Below are 21,597 nucleotides of genomic sequence, written 5' to 3'. Positions count from 1 at the left end.
ACGCAAACGCGCATCCTGAGATCAACGTGACACCACACACTGTGCGAATTAATAAACCCAAAAAACAATTTAAACATTTGTCTAATAATACTATATTATATCATCTTTTTCTTTCCCCTATGCGTTACCTCGTGAAACCTAATTCTACACTTTGACTTGTATATGTATTATGTACACTACAGTACACGCGTTCTCGCTTCGATGTTACCATCGAATACAATGTAAGTACAACACGCGCAATGTGTTGGAGAGAAAAAAAAAAAAAAATTGCTACTGGAATCGTCGAGTGCTCAGCACACATTGGAACAATAGAGCTATTGTGTATTTACAATGCTTCTACATGTATATATATATATATATATATATATATATGTACTAATCCGTCAGAGCTCTGCATCGCAAAAAAAAACGAAAAAGAAATTTGTTTTCGTTTGATTGACTTTGGTACTCGAGAGTTCAATAAAACGCGATCAATGGCTACTCTGGGTGATTTTAATTCCAGAAATAGTTTTAGTACAGACACAATAAATTTATACAATTTTTACATCACTTTAGAAAAGACGGGGTAGTACTTGAAAATTGTATATCCAAAGAGATTAAAATACACAATAAAGCATCGCGAACTTGGACGCAAAAGTTAATTTTCCGAGATGCAGAGGCTCGACAGTTGCAACATAAAATCTACAACAAATACCAAAGACGCATTCATCAATCAGCAAGATCCGATTCATGTACACTACAAAAAAAAAAAAAAAAACAAATTACAACGCACGACCCGACACAGCTATACATCGCAATATCACGGCGTCCAACAATTTGGGAAACCCCCGGCGAATCGTCCGGGAAATTCCATCGGGATAACTTGTATAGATGTGCAAACGTTCTCGCACCAATAATCGACAAAACGCACAAAAAGTTGAATTATGGTCCCACATCTCGCGGGGGTTATTGGGGGGGGGGGAAGGGTAATTATCTTTGATTACTCGGTATACATATAATTATTGCACTTTCAATCGAGGCCGTCGACTATCTCACCCACACAAAAACGCATATACATGTAGTAATAGTAATGATGATAATAATAATAATAATAATAATAATGACAATGAGAATCTTTGGTCTGCTCGGCGTATACGCATGTATGGATGCACTCCTTAGACGAGCGGGGAAAAGGCCGAGGCCTGGCTCCTGATCTCCCGGTGCTCCGACGGACTGAGGTCCAACAGGCCCCCCATGGCCTGCTCCGCCGCGTAGGTACTGCACGAGCTCGCCTGCTTGCCGATCAGCGCGTCGATGCTGAAGCTGCGCCTCTTCTCCCCGGAGCTCCCCGATTGTCCCGGCAGACCGTTCGCAGCCACCGCTACCGTGGCCGGGGCGCCCTTACCACCGAGCGGCTGCCTCGGGGTGGCGGGGGGCGCGCTTATCGGCACCGGCTTGTACAAAGGAGCCTGCACCGACTGCTGCTGTTGGCTGGCCTCGAGGAAACCCCGCAGCTTGAGCGCCTCCAGCGCCGAGGACGGAAAGTCCAGTAGGGGCAAGGCCCCGGTCGCCCCCTGGGGACCCCCGGCAGCCGCCGCCGCCGCAGCCGCCAAGTACGCCCCGGCGGGGTACGGCATCACCCCGTGGGGATGGTGGTGGTGGTGGTGGTGGTGGGGATGGCAGGGCCCCCTATCTCCCACTGCCCCACCACCGCAGATGGCGAAGGTCGCCATGATCGCCCGGTCACGGAGAACGTAGTGCGGGGGCGGCCTCTTGTAGCGCTTGCGCCGACGCAGGAAGCTCCCGTTGTCGAACATGTCCTCGGCCAGGGGATCCAGGGTCCAGTAGTTGCCCTTGCCCGGGTTGCCCGGCTCCCGCGGTATCTTGATGAAACAGTCGTTCAGCGACAAGTTGTGCCTTATCGAGTTCTGCCACGCGGGAAACTTGTCGTGGTAGTAGGGAAACCTCGACATTATGAACTCGCAGATGCCGCTCAGGGTCAACTTCTTCTGGGGCGACTGGAGTATCGCCATCGTTATCAGAGCTATGTACGAGTACGGCGGCTTTATCAGCGACGAGGACAGCTTGTCCGACGAATAACTCCCACTCCCGTTGCTACTGCTGCTGTTGTTGTTGTTGTTGTTGTTGTTGTTGTTGTTGTTGCTAGTATTGCTGCCTTTGGCTTTCTGTGGCTGCTGGCTCGCCGACATCATCGAGTAGGTCATCCTCTTGCGGTTGCGATTGCGCGACGAGCTCTTGCCACCAGCACCACCACCACCGACACCAGTGGCGTGGTACAGGTGGTTGTTGTTGTGGTAGTTGGCGAGCAGCGTCGGACTGGACGGTGCCCGGGGCGATAGGTCCTCGTCGTTCTTGTCGAGGCTGACCGGGTCGACGATCATGCTACTGCCGTCGGAGTCGCGGTCGCTGTCGGCGCCGCAGCCGTCGCACGACGCGTTCGACATCATCATCATCATGCCCTCCATTTCCATGCTCAGCATTTAAAACCCGTAGCGACAAGCCACGCCAAGCACGGGCTCGAAGAACCCCAAAGCTATCGAAGCGACAAGGGAAGTAAGTCTCTCACCTCTTGTTCAAGGGGGGGAGGGAACAATCATCGCGTCGCCAAGTGGATCCGGGTGGCCAACTCCAACCGGGAGAAAACACGATCCAATGGCACTTCCCGCCGATCAAGGCCCGGTGCTTCCGCGACGAGCCGATTACCTCGACAACGGCTCATCGTTCCCCCGCGTCGACCCGACACTTGCCGCGTCCCAACACTTGTGTCTATCTCGCTGCTGCCGTCCCGTCAACTCCTATATCGTCTCGCGCGCTATCTTAGGCCAATAGTTTGGTCTCCACTCCGCGATAACGATGCCCCGTCCCCCACCCCCCCCCCCGTTCCGTTGTACCTGCGTTTTGCTCGCGGTCAGATGGTACGTATATACTGTGTATCTATCGCGACAGACTCCGGACACCAGGGAGAAAACTGTTTTCACTGTTGTTCATCACAATGACAAGGTCCATGGGCACCCTCGCCGCGGCGTGTACTGCACGGCTGCTCGTGACACTTTGATTCTCTCTCTCTCGGCTGGCGCCCCACGCGCCACCACGAGGAGGGCGGGCCACGCACTCGGGGCGGGGATACGGGACGCCACCCCGTGCGTTCCCTTACTACTTGCCAGTCGTGCTGGTGGTGGACACCCCCGCGCAACTGTTTCCAACCGCGGGGTGGGGATGAGCTTGCGAGGGGGGGGGGGCGCGCACGCGGCTGGGAAAAATAGCGCGGTGTGTATTGACAAAGGAGGAGGAGGAGGAGGAGGAGGAGGCTAAATTGTAACACTCGGCGGGTGCGCGCTTAACTTCTTTGTGCCGGGTGTAAGGGATGATTTCGCGCGCCTCTCCGGTGGGTATATGTTTGCGCGGCTTTGGGGTGGCGCGCGACCGCCCTGGAGGTAGCACTCGGTACTCTCTCTCTCTATCTATCTGGACTGGCCCGGCAAATGGGAGCCGTTTGGTGGGTATAATGTCGGCCAAAGAGTGGCTGGTGCCATGTGCCGCGGTGAGGGAAGAATCACGGAAAAATTGACTATTTGAGCGATGAAGGATGCTTTTTATATAGTATATATACGTATAGGGGGTGGTGGGTCCGATATGGACGAGCCGCTAGGCTTTTACTTTGATTACGAGCTTTTGTTGTTTGAGCTCGAGTGGATTCTGTGGAATCGGAGCTTGCGGGGAATGTGTTTTTTTTTTCTTTTTTTTTTTTTTTTTTTTTTTTTTCTTAGAGCAAGTAGTGTATTTGTGAATGTGAGTATGCAAGAGGAGATACAAATTCTATTGTTAACTAAGTCAATTTTGTTAAAATTAGCGTTAAAAGGTGTAAAGGGCCAAGTCGAGTGGAACACGTTAATAATTTGAAATTGTTTGCGTGAACATTATGAGAGAGTTGAGTATTACGAGTAAAGTGATGAAAAGAACCTGTTCACGTGGGTAATTTGTATATTGTTTTATAACTAAAGTGTATAATCTGTCGGCTATAGCTTTGAGTTTACTGGATTATTGTGTCAGCTTATCAGAATTATTTTAAAATCAATCTAATACAATGATTGTTCGACTTTTACATCATTTTTTTTTTTAGATTTTTCAACTTCCGCTCCAACCAAATTTTTTTTTTTTGAAACAAGAACGTATTTTTTATTCAAAAGTTCTTTGATAAAACGTGACAAAGTATGTTATTGTATTTCTACAGTGTCATACGATCTTTGGAAAATATTTTCTGGATTCTATACTTACAACTCTCTCTTCCAGTACAATTTTTATTGTTACGTGTTGGTTATCAACTGTCAACCTCTTGGAAACGTTTTGTAAACACTTGGACTTGAATACTTTTTCAATATTTTTTGTTTTCTTTACTTTTTATTGTAATGCATTTTTTTGGCTGAAAATATTTTTGAAAGAAATAAATTTTATAGATAAAACAAATCAAAAGAAAAAAAAGAGTTAAAGTATTCGAAAAAGTATTAAAATTCAAAATAATAAACAATATCTAAAATTTACCCTATTGCACTTGTCTGGCAGAAAAAAATTAATACTCTGTTTTGTGAAAAGTGATGAGTAAAAAAGCAAGTTTTGAGCCAAAGAAATGTACTTTTCCTACTCGTGAAAAAAAATTTTTCTTTTTTTGCCCTCAAAAATCCACAAAATAGTTGTGCCCAATCCTGCATCAGTTACCCGTTAATTATACTATACGATCAAAAATTATTTAAATACATATATGGCACCACTAGTAACATCAAACGTATTAAAAGTACTTTTTTTTTTCGCTTCGATAAATTTTTTTCCCATTTCCCTCCGTTAAGTCCGTTGCACGAATAATAGTTTAAGCGTCGCGAAGCACAGCCCCAAAACTTACACAAAAGCACAGTGCAAAAAAAAAGAAGATGAAGAAATAGACCCACCTCGACCGCCAAAGTACTTAAACGTCTTGAAGTAGTTTTCCGTTCTTTCCGGAAAGAAGAGAAAATTTCCCGAAAAACGAGGCGTACCCACACATATACATTAGAGAGTCCCTTACGTAGGTCGGAACTGCGAAAAGTGGTAAGAAAAAAAAATAAGGACAGCCTCGAGCAACGCGGGAGAAGTGTATATAACGTACGGGTGGAAACGCGCGAATCTCCGGAGAGATTAAACCGTCCGATTACCCTCGAGGTTGTTCCGGGCTCGGGGCCAAATTTAAATCTCGCTAAGCTCGGCCCATTAGAACCAAGTGCAAATACACTAAACAGTGCATTAAACCCGTGCACGTCGTTTGTGGACACAACAGCTTCCCCCCCCTCCAATACACCCCCGTGGGTGTATCATGTGTATGTATACGTATATAGTTATATATACATAATGTACAACTTTGGGTGACCGTGTACGTATATATATCGAGAGCACGGCGTGTGCACTTATGGATACACGAAGCCAAGTAGTTCTATCCATTCCCACGGAGATTTTCAGGGACAGAAAGTGTTCTCGCCCATATGCTCCAGAGGGGCTCGTGCGCGTCTCCATACAACCGAGTGCATCCGCTCCCCGTGTGTGTGTGTGTGTCCATACGTGTGTACGTATATAACATTATCCGGTGTAAATTACGCGCTCGCTACCTCCGTGTGTGTTTAGCCCACCCCCCGACCGCTTAACCCCGTACGCGTGAAAAGTAGATCATTGGACGGGACTGTCTTTTTTTTTCTCTCTTCCACTCTCTCTTTTTCCAGAGAAACAACATTATTTTTCTTTGAGCTTTGGCGTTACCCTATGATACAGTACGCGCGAGGTTTTTTTTTTTTTTTTCCTGTGTAGAGTTGTCGGAGGGAGTGCACTTTTCTGTTTCTTTGTCGCCTCGACAGCGTTTACTGGCATTTTAATTTCATTGACGGATGGGTTCACTGTAGTTGTGTTTTAGAGAGTAATCTGAAAAGGTGTACCCGTTTGTGTACAATTGTTCATCGGGCTGTTTGCGGTATAAGCGAGTTGGAATAAAAGCTTCTAGATTAAGAAAAAAAAAAAAAAAAAGGTGTAGTATACGGTATAGCGAGCGACAGCAACATTGACATTGTTGGAAGATCATTAGTATTATCTAATCATTGTACACCGAATTCGGAAAAATCTGGTCTTTTTTTTTTTTTTTTTTTTTTTCTCTTCGCTCGCAAAACCCGATGCACCTACTCCGTGAGATAAGAAAAGATAATATTTACCGAATCGCATTGTCAATTGCAAAATCGTGTCTATACTTTGTTCGCTATCAATAAGGAACAATTAATCGTTTCGAGATAAAGTAAGCACTATTTATCGGCGATCGATCGAAACGCAAAGATAACAATCACGCGTGTGTCGTATATTAGTTGTACAAAAATGCCTTTGCCACGAGTTGGAAAATGGCAGACGCGCGTGAGCCAAAGCATATACATGCAATCGATATAGGAATCGGTAACCCAGTATTAATGTATTTACCAATACGATTTCGCACCACTTTGATCATATTATTTGTTCGTCGCCCCTATGTATATGTAAATAGTCCTAATACTACTCCTGCAGTCTTTGAAAGACTTTGAGGGACTTTTCGAAATCTTTCATTGGAACTTGTCAAGACGCGACTTCAAGTACCAACACGTCCTAAGCCCTTATGGATCAACTTTTTAATCAAATTAATTCCAAAAACTAAATTTCCACCCCTTCGATATACCCTTTGCGAAGTTTTATTCAATTATTAAGAAAACACGCGTTCGACAACCCGGAAAATTAACAAGGTTTCGCGTGGCGAGCCGACAAAAACGTTGTCATCCACTGTACTCGAAAAGCAATTCAACAGCTGGATCTCACGTGTCGTGAAAGCTGCTAATATATAAGCGTCGCCCGAAATGTATATACGAGAGAGAGAGAGATAGGAGAGAAAGAGAGAGGCTGATGTGTATATGAAACGACGGCGAGAACTGCACGCAGACGTTAACCTGTTATGCATTAGTGGCGCATGATAAACGCTGCGGGTGGTGTCGCGGCAGAGTAGCTCAGAAGTAGTGTAGAAATGACGGACAAGGGGTATAGCGGGGGGTAGGGAGGGAGGCGAAAGGGAGAGACAAGGGATGAAATAGATCGAGAGGAAGGCTACGCGGGACCAGGAGGGGGAGAGAGCTCAGGACGCGAATAAAACAATTAAGGGGTGCGTCGATGTACACTCGAGCGAGCACAACCCCCCCCCCTCCCCCATAGATTGCGCCCTGTGTGCCCATGATACGCTTGAGCTGTGCAGTTGTGTGTATAGCGTGTAACCATGGGGGCTAACTGTTTCGGGTGTTGGGCTATCGATGCCCGTGGCAATAAGATTTACCTTTTGACAAAATCTGAGAGGACACTTTTTTTTTCAAGGCATGGGGGTTTTGTTCCTTTTTTTTTTCTTTTTTTTTTTTTTTTTTTTTTTTTTTTTTTTTTTTTTTCAAGTGTTTTGCGTTGAGTCGTTTTACATTCGGGAATACTGCTTTTCTTAACAAATGAGAATGGGTGTTTGGGTGGTTTGTTTAACTATGTACTTCAGCCGAAATAATCTGCATGAAAATTATATTCAAATGACGTAAAAATTTTTTATAGCTAACAATTCAAAATATATTTTCATTCGTTTCTATAATTATACCACAACTTTTTTTTTACTTGCGAATATTTCAATACATATATATACTTGTGAATTGAAAAGTATGTTCAATTTATTATATTTATTTGATTATTAGTAAAATTTTAATTGGCTTGAACTTACTTTTACAAAATTACAATTATTGCTTACAAACGAAATAAGTACGGTTTGTATAAAATATAAAGTTGTACTTCAAAATTATAAAAATGCATGAAAAGCCTCTGTTTCATTTGATAAAAATAATTTTTACATAAAATATATTTTACTCTGTCGAATAAAGCATTAAAAATTTAAACCGGGTAACGGTAAGTTTTCCGCTCTCGAAAATTGCAATTCAAATGTATAGCCGATAAGAAAGGCGTTTTTTAACGCTCGAGGCGCCGGAGAAAACTTTGCAATTAAAGTTTGCCCACGGAAATTCACGAAGCAACCCCCTAATTGGCTACAAGCAAAGCAATTAGCGGAGTTGGCGAATTAAAATCCTCACAATATTTTTACAAACTTCGTTACGACGATTCCTCGCTCGAAACATCCATCCAACTCTATACACGTACAGAACCAGATTTAAAATTAATAAAAAAAAAAAAAAAAAATTCACCTCGACCCCTTTGACTTACCACGTAATGTATGAGTCTCTCTATCTCGTGTTAGTTTTCAGCTTAGCTACAATATTATTGCTCGATCGTGCTGTACACCCCAGTAAGGAGTCTATAAAACCCTACGAGTACGCACCCGAACGCAACAACCCCTATTTCGATACACTTACGTTGTGTCCGAAAATATTTTTCAAACGAGCATCGGTAGAAGCTCAAACACCGGCGATGGTGTCGGGGGGAAAAAAAAAAAAAACAAAAGGAGCCGATCATAAGAATCCGATTAGATCGGGCAAATTTATTTTGACAGCAAGAGCACGTGACCCAACAAAAACCTTTCCACCCTTGATCTACTTAGCACCTGCACCTGCTCCCCTGAACCGGGATAAACTCGCAACCACGTATATTATATATATATATATATATACATGTGCCATTGAGAGACGGTTTGCGTTTCGAGGATGACAATGAAGCGACTGAATAATTCAGTGGCACGAAGAGACGGAAAGGCATTTTAAGAATACAAATCGCCCTGTCAGTAAAGGGAGTACGCGCTTATCCCTCGCACGAAGTACGACTGAATGGCCCTTTTTTTTTTTTAACAATAGCGCCGTATAGGGTCGAACAATTATACATTCGTACAAAACGACGCCTGCATTTTTTCCCCCGAGAAACAATGTGTACCTATATATATATGTATGGTGACTAAACATTTGCAATTGTCCGTATCTTATCGCGCGCGCAAGAAACGAATAGATCAGAATTTTCGAGCACCATCAACCGATACAATATATGAATAATGGAGATAAGAAGAGTGTCGTGCCTTTATCGAGAGACAATATAATACTTACGTATCAATGGTAATGAAAACACGTTGAGGTGACCTTGAAACGCGCAAAACAATGCCTTGTACTTAACACTACGTGAGACACTGATAAGTTGCACGATCGGATGTATTTTATGATCTACGTCACCTTATACGATTACTTAGACGATTCAAGTGCGCATTTTGCTTTTGGCTCGTTTACGGTACGTATTAGCGGCACTCGGCAGTGCTTGTTCAGTTATCGTACACACGATTGCGCAACTACGATAACATTTTTTTGTAGATCGCACAACTCTATACAACGGGACGTGGATGCGTGTATATACGTACCGTATACGCTTTGGTTTTTTTTTTTTTTTTTCAAATTATTTTTTCAAGTGCCTGTCCGTGTATAGTTTATCGTTATCACGGTGTAGTTGGGCGGGTACCATTTATTTAAAATATGTTTCTCGGATAATGCTTTCAACGCGCGATACAATTTACATCAATGTTGAAAAATGCCTTTGTCTTCCTCTTCTTCTGATGTATACGAATGCCACGCCTAAGAACGAATGTCATTTATAAAAAGTTATTTCCCCACTTTTGGCACGTAGGTGCGTTATTCGTTAAATTAACCACATTACGTTACGACCTTTTTGGGGGTTGTTGATATATAGTTATACATACTGTTCCACAACAGTCTTGTATATATTTTTAAAATATAAAACTGTACATACAACAAATCTTTTGAACACGATACATGGCAATATGTGTTGGTTGGCATGTTATTGGTTGAAATATGGCTGTGCGAATTTTATCGAGAGAAGAGAAATTAAAACCAGTACTGTAGATTTGAAAAAAAAACTACATTTTCATGACGTTTTCAAAGGATATCGTAAAGGAGACAATATCTCGGGTTGTCAAGAATTACATTTACTATGATTTTTTCGCCACGAGTGAAAAGTATGTAGTGCTTTATGTGCAAAAGTTTGATGTATTCATGTAAATTAACACAGAGTAAGATGTACAATATGTACAACGCGAATTTTTGCATTCTTCGAACGAAAATCGAATTATACGTAAAGGATTAATGACGCGATAAATAACATTTTCCAATGGCAAATGGATATAATTTCCAAAGATCGGGCTAATGGTATAATAATATATATATATATGCTCTCGGTAAACTATTCCATTAATTCCTCCGGGGGGGTAACATATTATACACGGAGCGCACACAAAAATCATTCGACTCTCCTCGATCCAAATCCATATATCAAGACCGGATTAACGCATCAAGATCCACCGGTATACGTATATGTATATAACACGATTCATATATATATATATATATATGTATCTGCGAAATTGAAAACCACATAATGGATAATCGAAGGCCTACGAAATATTAGGTATATACACCGCAAACAATCATTCACCCAGATGCGCCGTTGATTCGACCCAATACACCATTCAGACGCGCGGCAAATTTTCCACAAAGGGCACGTCGGGCGATCATAGCTGTATAGCATTTAGTATGCGTATATACATACATATACTATTTACACACCAGTGGGCAAACGCCAATTCACCGCGAACCTATACACATATATTTTATACACGGCTGTATGAGTATTATATATATATATACCTGCGGTGCAGTAGCTCTTTACCGCAACTCTCTGTATGGGGTATAATATATACCCTGTAATGATCCGTGTGATTCCCGGTGACAAATCGTCCCTTTGCTCTCTCAATATAAACTCACTCACCTCCATGATTTAGCGCCGCCCCGGCGGTTTAGCGCGAGCACGCGCCCATCTTTTGTATACCATCCTGTAGATGAGGTGTATGCGATATATGGACTCTCGTACAAAGGTAATACGACAGTGTATAGGCCTCTCTCTCTCTCTCTCGTCTCCCCCTTGCACCTATACGTATAGACATATAACGTGGGGCTGTTGATTCTAACGCAGGGGGGTAGGTATAACAGGAGTGGGTTTACGTGCGCGGTGGAAATGACCTGTTATGCGCAAAGTCAAATATTAACCGAGAGCGCGTGCCCGCGTGCAGTGTCGCTCTACTTATATGTATTACCTATATATTATAACGCCGGGGGGTTGGTTGCGCACGGCATATAGCTACCGCTGGATTTTCACTCCAATACACGTATAATACGCCGTTAAACTCTCACCCCCTTTTTTTTTTTCTTCTTCTTTCGTCGTGTTTTGTATAAGACGGGCGCACGGGCGTCTGTTGTGCATCGGGGATGACTTCTAATAAATATATTATACTGATCTTGCCTGTTAATCGGCAAAAGGAGGGTGGCTCTCTCTCTCTCTCTCTCGATGACAAAAGACAGCGCGACGATTTATTATCCTCGGGGTGATTGTGGCCCCGGGGCTTAATCCGCGCTCGTTTGCTATAAATTGAATCTCTCGGGCGCTAAATGCTAGCTGGCGTTTCGTCCAAATGTCCGCGTGTCATTGAAATCTTTCGCTTTTGTGTGTAATTGTTCGTGGGACTCAAAGGGCGCCCGTGTGCGTGTGTATATTAATAATCGCAAGTATATGAGGATACAAGGGGTGAAGTTTCATTAATTTCGTACGTAGTGTACACGTGTGTGTATATACATATGGGACGTCTCGGTGAAAAAAGTGCAGTGTACGATGGACCCCATCGGAAGTAGAAGAAAATAATAATGGTACTGATGATGGCTCGTTGCGTAACAACAATCTTTACTTTTTTTTCCTTAGGGTATATGGTTCGAAGTTTAATTGACTTTACAGACGTTCGTACGAATCAAAACCTTAATTCGGCGAACGGCAAAAGAAAAGCGACTTGAGAAACTTTCGTTTCCGTGCTTCGACACACACACACACACACACCTCGTGGACATATTGTTCGACGGGACTTCCGGGCAAAGAGAAAAGTAACAATTGTTTTGCTTCGACTGCGTCAACCGTTTTTTTTTTTCCCCTCAACCTCTCCACCCTTGGAGGTAGGACCAAGTTCAATCTTCGGCGGGGGTTCTCTCTTTTTTGGGAAGCTACACAACGCCACGTGGATATACTTGGCAGAGAAGACAACATTTTTCCCTCCCTCGTCCAATCGACGGAGGGTCGAAGGAAAAAGGACACCGACTATAGCTAACAACAACCCTCCCGGAGTCTATTTCGTCGTCCCTTTATTTTTCCCCCCTCCACAGTCCTCGACCGGCAAAGTTTTTCCCAATATCCAACCCTCGCCCCTACGCGCGTGCACAATTTGCCCCTTTGCTATACGTATATACTCGGAGTTTTTTTTTTTAAATCTTTTTCTTCGGCAAATCCGCAACTGCGATGGAACAAACGAAGCATATTATTCCCCACAAAGAGACATTACGAGACATCGCGCGCATCACCGCGCCAACGGAGAACCCTGCACTCCCTGTACACAAGTACATCTCTCATATCCTTCGCGCCACACCGATACAAACACACATAGGCACGGGGGCGCGCTCGTCGGTACTTATACCTATCCGAAGAATAGGGCAAATGAAGCCTCCTAAATTTCAACACCCTCTCTACTCTTAACAAGAGACATACAGAAGCGCGTCCCTCCGCCTCTCGTCCTGCGCGTTATTCCTCGCGGCTGAACGCAATCGCATCATCTCGACTGCGCTGCATCCCTCGGTCGGTCCCCTCCGTTCGGAAAATACATAGGTAGACGTATACCTCCTCCGTGTTTTCGTATCCCACACCCCCCTCCCCCCCCCCTCGCGCGTCCATTCCACTCCCTACGCAGCTTTTCGGAGGGTATAATATGCGAGCTTGCAAAGCGTATTGGTATTAGGTAATACATATATACATATACACACTTGAAGGTATGGTTGTGCCGATGTGTTTTGCAGGAAGGATGAGAGAGAGAGAGAGAGAGAAGGCTGCAGTTGGGTCCGTGTGGGTGACAACGCGAAATCGGCGCGGGCCAATGAACTGCCTCCCCCAAAGGAGGGGTCGTCGGGGGCTAACTCTCCCGATGGGCGTGGCCACCGGAGCTGAGAGAGAGGTGCGCGCGAGCCCTCGGGGTGTAATATCATAGCACAAGGTGGATAAATAGACGCGCGTCGCCATAGTGTGTACAAGGGGTGGGGGGGGGAATGAGGCTGTATCTCTCTGTGGCGCGCGGGAGGATTGCGGAGGACCGATGTTGCGCGGAGGGACGCGTGCAGGGTATATAATATTTGTGTATACACATCGCGTTGTACATGCGCGTGTATATATATATATATATTTTTTTTTTATTTTTTACCTCTCCACCCCTTATATTCGGCTTTGCCCGGCTTTCGCTCTCCGGTGCTCTTGTTTGGTATATATACATACATATCCTGCGCGCCCGTGTGTGGATGGGTGGTCGTGTGATTTATCGAAATCATTACTGCGACGCGCGCCCGGAGATATTTCCTCCGAATACCCGCGCCAAGTGGAAATATGTTGTGTACGCGCTTGCGTGGAATCCGAGGCTGTGTTGTTGTCGTTGTCGCTTGTGAACAAAAAAAAAAAAAAAAAAAAAACGGGGGGTGGATACGGTGTTGGGGTATCGCGAAAAATATTCGACAAAGTTTAGTTGTGGGTTCGAAGGGTTTGTTTCTTTGAGGATCCGAAAATTCAAAATCAACGAGTCGTGTCAGTAGAGCGCAGTATACCTATTGGTGTTTTGAAAAAAAAAAAACAAAAAACGAAAATATGAGGGTGGAATATTTTTCAAGCGTGATAAATTCTAAAACTTATTTTTTTTTTTAATAGTGCATGCGAGCAGGTTGAAGAGGGGAATTTGAGTTGAAAGTGGTTGTTTCGAACTGTTACTCCTTTATAAAGAATTTTTTTTTATTACATTTTTAAGAGGATGGAAGCGTGTTGTTAGCACTTTTTTAACGACCAAAGCTTTCAAAGGATGATTATTTTTGCTGGCTAAAATGACTGAAAGTCATGTTAAAAAATAACATAATATACTAATATCAATTTGAGGGAATTAAAAGAAAATTGTTTTAAAATAAACAATAGAATACGTCGTTCTGATTCAAAAGTACCAGCTATTTCTTTCTAATTTGTTTTTTCTCAGAAATAATAACCCATTGTTTTTATCGGAAAACATTTCGTTAAACACTCTATTATACAATGGCAGTTAAAAAAATTTTCACAGTACAACTAAGAAATTACATTTTTAGGAAAAAATTACATTGGAAAACATTGTTAACGTATCCCAAGTCTGGTTCTTTGTCCCGTCAATCTTATCACTTGTAATCTACACTCGATCGAACAATAATCCACTAATTCCTTTGATTAGCTACAAATATCATTTGCACAACACTCGCTGGAAAAACCACGTCATCCGACCTATCTTATTATTATTTTTTTTTTTTTCCTCTGTAAGTTTAGGTTGTAGTACAATTTTGAAACGTAGAAATAATATCAATATTTTTTAAGGAGAAAAATGTTCATCAAAAATAATATTATGGTTGAAAAACCCCAGTTAAATAAACGAAAAAACCGTTGATACAGTTTAAAATGACGTAACAACAATTAACCGTGAGGATGAAGGGCTGGTAATGGGGGGGGGGGGAAGGTCTGTCTTTGAAGTTAGCACAAAAGCAAGCGCGCGGAGAAGCAATATTACGCCATTCCCATCACTTCACTCGAACGGTGTAAAGACATCATCAGAGATAGAAAGAAGAGGAGCTAAAAAAGCGGCGAGATTACGTCCTCGAGGAGTATACAGAGGAAAAAGAAGCGGAGGAAAGGGTGTATACATGTAACACACAGCTTCGGTGTGCGCGAGTGAGAGGAGGAAGCAAAAAAGAAGAGAAAAAACGAGTCGCTACGTCAGGCGCCCGGAGGAGGAAAAAAAAAAAAAAAAAAAAAACCGACGGTGGCTGCAGCAGAGTCTGTAAGAACCTAATCGCCCGCGCGCCACCCTCTCTCGAGCCCCTTGCGTAGCCACTAGCTCTTTCGCGTTTCCTTTGAGGGCCAAGTTAATAACGCGTATTTATGCATTTTGCCGTGTGTTGTTTAATTGCCCGCGCGTTGCTTTTAAAGGTCCACCCCCTTCCGCGTCCTTGTTCACGAGGCAGAAAAAAAAAAAGGAAAGAAGAAACGCAGAGATTAAAGGGAGGAGGGTTGCTCGGCACATGTGTGCTCTTCGATGCTTTCGGAGCAAAATGCGTCTTTGTGGGTGCCATATACGTGTATACCCATGTATTGTTATGTTCCCGCATATCTCTGGTCGTCAACCACTTTTTTTTTTTTTTTTTTTTTTTGTTTCTTTAGGTGTACGCATCCCTGCCGTTTCGTTCTTCTGTACATACAAGTACTCCCTTTTCTTGAGATGGAGCAAAAATCAAGGTATTTCGTCGGTTGACGTTGCCGGACTTTTTTTATCTCTTGCAAGAAAAGTCCTTTCTTAACTTTCCTCGGCTTTTAGATGTTTGTGTGGCCTGTGGAATTCTTTTTTTTTTTTTTTTTTTACTTAGAGGGAAAAGATGCACGTAAATTCTGACAATGATAATGTTTTCTTGTGTATCTTATCATGATTGCCATTATAAAATAATAATATTTCGTATCAAAGGAATAAAAAAAGTTTTTGTTTTGGAGGAAAATCAAATTATCGTAGTTTTACCGTGAAAAAGTTATGAATATCAGAAAAAAATTTTGATTTATTCCGTTAAAACTTAAGTCACTCAACAATAAAGTTCATTCAGCCAGTTCGGACGTTATACGACACATACAAAGTATTGCAAAGGCAGGGTGAAATAAAGTTATGCAAATTAAATGTAAAAATGTAAAAATGGATGGACAATCGTAGAGATCAAATGATGAATATGCATGCAAAATATGAGCACTGATGGTTATCTTTATGTTTGAGGAAAAAGAGATAAATAATTATTCGAAAGTAACAAAACGCGCGGAAAAACTGTATATTAATCTGACAACTGTTTACATTCATACTCCACAACATCACACATCTTGACCAGTAGATTTGACAATATTTTTACTCAAGGCTTTGAGGGAAACAAAACTACTACGATTAGCACTAAAGTTTGTGAAATTGGTTTATTTTAACTCATAGTAAAAATAAAAATTGTTTATCGTGAATTAATTGAAAAATGGTCAGCAAAAGAACAATTTTATTACACGCATGGATCGATCAATGATAACTTTTGATGATCATAGGAATTACGATGTATTAAAAAGTATCAACCGCTATAATTAGTTAAATAAATAAATTGCAATGCCAAATTGCATAATCGTAATACTATTGTTACACGTGTAACGTTTTTTCGCGTATTTTGAGCCTAAATGTTATTTTAAACTGTAAACTTGGTACACAAATAATATTGATGATGAAAACGTTAAAAGTTACAAAGCGCCTAAAATTATCAGGAGAAGCAAATAATTTTTCACAGCAGGAGCTTCGAGCGATGGAATGATGGCAACGAACAAAATACACGAGAAAAGTAATTAATTGTTGGATCTTATTCTGGGAATAAAAGAAAAAGATAGAGAGCAAAGTACCGACACACAAAGCTTTGAACACAATTGCATTATTCGTGCAGCCCCGTGGTTTGGCGCAGTCGACTATAAACGTGTTAGTCAGTTGTTCTCGAGAACGACCCAAGCTGAAATTCCATTGAGGGAAAAATTAACAATTGAAAAATTTTAAGTAATTTTTATAAATGAAAAAAAAATAATTTGTAAAACATGATCTGGCGAAAAAAAATCCAATTTTACTAAAACACTACTCTATGTAAACGTATAATAAATTTAATTTCAATTCAAGTTTGGTAAAGAAAAGGAAACAAAAGATACTTAAGATCAATGAGTGTCGTTAACTCCACAGTTTGTGCAAGGAGTTCTTACGTAATATAAGTGACCAAACCGATCGATGTACTTAATTGTTGTCTCTGTTGAGCGGTTTAAAAATTTTTGAAGTTCGAAAGTAGCTAAGCATGCATGATGATATACGATGAGTTGACTTTTTATCGAAACTGACATTTATAGCTTTAACAAATTTTATTAATATTAAAATATGTTTATTTGTATTCTTAACAACAGCCACATAAGTTTTTCATTGCCAACCCTAAAACAGAGTCATGGGTACAAAGGAAAGTGGCTGTAGTGTCCGAAAAACTCACTAATTGACTCCGCCATTTTCGGGACCAACTGGGAAAGTACAAGCCAAGCGGAGATGCGTACATGCGTATTCGTGTGAATCTGTGTTTCCACCGTTTCTCTCATATGTGTGGTCCAGAAAATGGCGTTTTTAGTCACCATTCATTCAACATATACAATTACATAATATATTACAAAGGGTCAAGGGACAGTTAGGCAGATGAGCTGCCATGTTCAGGACTCCAACAGAGAAACTGTATATCTATGTGTGCTACTCACGCTACTTACACATATTTATTTAGTAATATCTGTATGGCCACACTGCCCCGTAATATAAGGGATAAGGGGCCCCATGACCATCATCTGTTTCCAATACATTTAATCATCGCGAAAACTCGTGGCTCAGAAACCCTACGGACGTTTTTTTTGTTTTGGCTGACGAATAAAAGCTCAACTCAGATTTCGCTATTTAAAATGACAGGAAAATATGAGTTGAGCTTTTTTTCGTCACCAAAAACAATAGTTATTTACGTTACAAGTGCGGAAAAGAAGATTTCCGGTACTATACATATATATGTGAAAGTGGCCGAAATTGCGCTGTCGCAGTGCCATCTGTCAGAGAACCATGAACTTCATGGTTTTCAAGTATTACTAATTATCGATAATGCAGAACACAACGTTACTTATGTTTGTGTATGTAGGTATTCATCAAGAAGGTACTCAGTTGGTAAGAATACGAGGTTGCATTTAAAATAAACTACGCGTTAAAGTATACATTTAATATTATTTTTTACTTACTCATGAGGTTATAAAATCATCCAAATCTTACCCAATAACATGGTCAATTAATCAATTACATCAACTACACTTGTTTAGTTTAAACAGCGCGCCCCTCCAGAGCACTTTGATGACCATTTCGATCTTCGATATTCACAACATATACTATTACTATTATTCGCATCGCAGTGATGTGAAACGCAGCTTTTGCAAGAAACAGCACAAACGAAATTCGTAAGTATATAAGTAAATAGTATCAGTGAGAGAGAAAAGGAAAAAAAAGAAAAGAAAAGAATCGTCCGACAAGCAGAGAAAACAGGCCGTAACAGGCATCGATACGCTCAACTGTTTCCAAATACCCTACCTATATACCGCAAAACAGAAGTGTTTATCGAACGAATCTGTCGTGTGTGTATAGTCAGTATATTGTGTTGTGCGCTGTGCAGTACTGCTTTGTCCCTTGTCATCTCCAGAGTGTTTCACGATTGCGTTCAGAGCTGCATCGAAGACAGATATCAGTAGTTCTTTTACGGCTTGTGTCTCTTGCACCCAAATAAAGAGATCGAATCGTCCTGACCTAAGGACTTCTATAAATAATGGCTGTAAAGGAAAAGCAGTCTGGGTCTTCGGAGGAGATCGAATGGAACGTCGAGAATGAGATTCAACTGTTTTTCGCCATGAACGGCCACAAGCCTGTTGGTGAGTATAATTTTCGTACATCCTACTTATAAGTAAGTAAGCATACTCTCATTCTCGTCAGTGTTTTCTCCGATGACCGAGTTTCCCTCTTTCGTCTTCTTTCTCTTTCTTACGCACGTTCTACATCATGGTCGCATTTATCTAGGTTATGAATGTAAAACTACTGTTTATTATTTATGTAATTGCTTTCGCGAAGAACAAAATTAATACCAAATTGACGCAAGAATTTTTTTAATTTTTTCGCAGGTGTAAACAAGTATTTTCAAATGGTTTGTATTTGGGAAAAGTTTCGAGCTGCCATTAACAAAGACGTATCATTAAAGGCCATTTGGGATCATCTCAAGACCATGTACGACCTGATGACTTTGGTAAGTGCAATTGTCTATATCTCTGGCTTTAAATAGTTTTGCTCCTATTATTCCCGTGCAAGCTGCTTCAGGCCTGATTTTATCAATCAAACTATCTTTTTTTATTATTTACTAGATACTTAAATATTTTAACATTATTTATGAATCTGCAGGACGACATGGAAGATGTACCTTTTCCCAGTAATGAGACTGACTTTACTCTACCAGAGAGTGAGTTTTCAGAACTTATGAAGTCCAGAAGAAAAGAAGAAACTGAAGTCAAGCCAAAAGAGATCAAGGAAAAGACTAAGGAAGTCAAAAAAGAGAAAGAAGTAAAAGAGCCTGCCAAGAAGGAAATTGTTCTTCGAGAAACCAAAGCTGTCAAAGAATCAGAGAGAAAGAAGGAAGACGTGAAAAAAGTTACAAAAGAGCCAGAAGCCAAGAAAGAGACTAAACAGCGTGAGGCAAAAGAAGTTAAAAAGGAACAGAAAACTACCAAAGGACGACTTAAGGGAAAAGAAGAAATTGAAGATATTGGTGAGGATACACTTATTTATCTGCCATTAAAATTATTGAATATCTTTTGTGAAACAATTTTTTTTTCTTCCCAAGGTCCACCAACGAAAAAAGAACGCAAGGATTCCGAGTCAAGCCGCGAAAGTTTGAAAAGACCACCAAAGCGGTCAACAAGGCAAAGCACAGATAGTTCTTCCAAAGCTTCTTCAAGTCCAAGAGATACTCCACCTTTAAAACGTAGAAGAACCTAACCAATTTCTTTTTATATACAATCCAGTTTACAATTTTTAATATAATTTAAGTTTGTTCCTATAGTTCATTGATAATTTTCGTAATTAAAGTTGCGCTGTTGCTATTACTGTGAATATTACCATTATATACATTGTAAAGATGTAAGCTACACTGTAAATAAATATCATAATTTTTATAAATAAACTCGTATTTTACACTAACCATTAATTGTATGATACTATTACATTTCTCCTTCAAAAAATCACTTCCGTTTATTTCATAAAAAATCAGTTGCTCAAGTATGGGGATTGGACAACTATTAACAACTCACACAGTGATTATTTAGCAGAAACTTTATTTCAAAATTAACCAGCACTGCTCACAAATCATTCTTTGATGAAAATTAAACTGAACATTCAAACTCCTTATCCATATCTTCATTCGATGATCCATTCAAAATACAATCAGATCATTAGCTTACGTAGCTTGTTAATTGAATTTTAATTTACAGCCATTAGAAAAAAATGATTTATCTGCAACAGACAAGAAATAGATACGTGTTATCATCGCTGCTACCAATTAATAACCTCAAATGCATACGTCACGCACATGCATCACGCGTCAATCAACCACTCGTTGAAGAACTAGCCAACAAAGAGATACGCTCAAATGTACGGCAAATGCGTAAATAAATGAATAAAATTACCTATAAAATAAACAGCGCGCACAGGTAAGGACCGAAAGCTCATCTCAACCTTCTGGCTTCACGCTCGGACTCGAGAAGGGTTAGGAGGTCGCCATCGCGCACCGGGCCCTTCACGTTCCTGATGATCTGTCGGTTCTCCTCGTTGACGAACTCGACCTTCACCTGGGTACACTGACCCTGGGAACCGGTGCGGCCCAGAACTTTGATCACGCGAGCCAAAATCGCTTGTTTCTCCATTGCAAATCGTTGAGATTACTTTTCACGTGGTTTGACGCGAACGAGACGAAACTCGGAAAGAACGAAAATCAGAGGATAAGAAAGGACTTCTGTTGCAGTGTGCAGTGTGTGTCGACACACACCCACGGGTATTAAGGCGCGTTTAGAAACGAGATTTCTGGAATTTTCGAGATTCGCAAATTTTTTAGCAAATCGAAAAGTGGCGCCAGCTTTGCCGCGGAATTTTTGATATGTAGGGTTTTTTGTTTTTATTTTTCAATGTCGTTATACTTGAAAAAAAAAAAAAAAAAAAAAAAATTAAATAACTTGTAATAATTTTCTCTTTGTTCTTATTTTTTTTTTTTTATAAATTTTAATTATGTTCATGCGATGTTTGCATTTATTATATACTCCAGTTGACACGATGAAAATAAATAATTAATTTTTACGTTATTGTTCGAAATCATTATAATTGAAATTTCAGTATCAGAGGATGTGTGCTTGAAAATTACTTTTCTATGAACGTTAATCGGTTTTCTCGAGAATAATACATTCTCACTTTATGTGTGTAACTCAAACGTATTAATAAATAATTAAATTTATCAATTGACTTCGAACTTCCATTCCTATTAATTCACGTACTTAATCACTGGGCACAATCACTCGGTAAATATATAGAGATCGTGTGGTCATCTATAAGAAAGAGCAAAAAGGTGTTTCGTCTCGAGGGCATGCCTAGACCGACCCATCAGGGTTGAGGGTCTCGTTGGAACGACGAGTCAACCAGGCACCGTTGTGAGAGGTGCGGGGCGCGTTGCCGTGCGTGAACGAGACTGCAGTGCCAAATTCCATGAGCAAATCAGGTTGTGCACCGACCAATTAGAAGTATTTCCCGCCAGGGGTGCATTTGGA

The 21,597-nt window shown here is 41.2% G+C and overlaps 3 protein-coding genes across 7 annotated transcripts; 1 reads left to right on the top strand and 2 right to left on the bottom strand.

The window, feature by feature from the left end:
- Window positions 1–959: 959 nt before the first annotated feature.
- LOC106640684 (uncharacterized) lies at window positions 960–2,735 on the bottom strand. Of its 5 annotated transcripts, XM_089591429.1 has the most exons (3): window positions 2,304–2,735; window positions 2,188–2,234; window positions 960–2,142 (listed from the first exon to the last, which is right to left on the bottom strand). In XM_089591429.1, the coding sequence occupies exons 1-3, from the start codon at window positions 2,478–2,480 to the stop codon at window positions 1,155–1,157; spliced, it is 1,212 nt and encodes a 403-aa protein (XP_089447555.1). In that variant the 5' UTR covers window positions 2,481–2,735; the 3' UTR covers window positions 960–1,154. The 5 variants fall into 5 exon arrangements, with proteins under 5 accessions (XP_089447555.1, XP_023246824.2, XP_089447552.1 ...); XM_023391056.2 differs by having other exon boundaries at window positions 960–2,097; window positions 2,173–2,735; XM_089591426.1 differs by having other exon boundaries at window positions 960–2,103; window positions 2,176–2,735.
- A 15,443-nt stretch (window positions 2,736–18,178) lies between these two features.
- On the top strand, window positions 18,179–19,978 carry MrgBP (MRG/MORF4L binding protein). Its single transcript, XM_014354806.2, has 4 exons — window positions 18,179–18,669; window positions 18,916–19,037; window positions 19,190–19,553; window positions 19,629–19,978. Exons 1-4 carry the CDS (start codon window positions 18,567–18,569, stop codon window positions 19,781–19,783), a joined length of 744 nt encoding a protein of 247 aa, XP_014210292.1. The 5' UTR covers window positions 18,179–18,566; the 3' UTR covers window positions 19,784–19,978.
- Window positions 19,979–20,098: 120 nt separating this feature from the next.
- LOC106640694 (Ribosomal protein S28b) lies at window positions 20,099–20,825 on the bottom strand. Its single transcript, XM_014354805.2, has 2 exons — window positions 20,470–20,825; window positions 20,099–20,296 (listed from the first exon to the last, which is right to left on the bottom strand). The coding sequence occupies exon 1, from the start codon at window positions 20,704–20,706 to the stop codon at window positions 20,509–20,511; it is 198 nt and encodes a 65-aa protein (XP_014210291.1). The 5' UTR covers window positions 20,707–20,825; the 3' UTR covers window positions 20,099–20,296; window positions 20,470–20,508.
- Window positions 20,826–21,597: the final 772 nt, after the last annotated feature.

The sequence above is a fragment of the Copidosoma floridanum genome, unplaced genomic scaffold (assembly GCF_036245765.1).
Source record: "Copidosoma floridanum isolate Cflo_tuat_1 unplaced genomic scaffold, Cflo_Japanese_pri ptg000013l, whole genome shotgun sequence".
NCBI lineage: Eukaryota > Metazoa > Arthropoda > Insecta > Hymenoptera > Encyrtidae > Copidosoma > Copidosoma floridanum.
The sequence above is the reverse complement of the archived record's forward strand: the minus strand, read 5'-3'. Positions and strand labels throughout refer to the sequence as shown.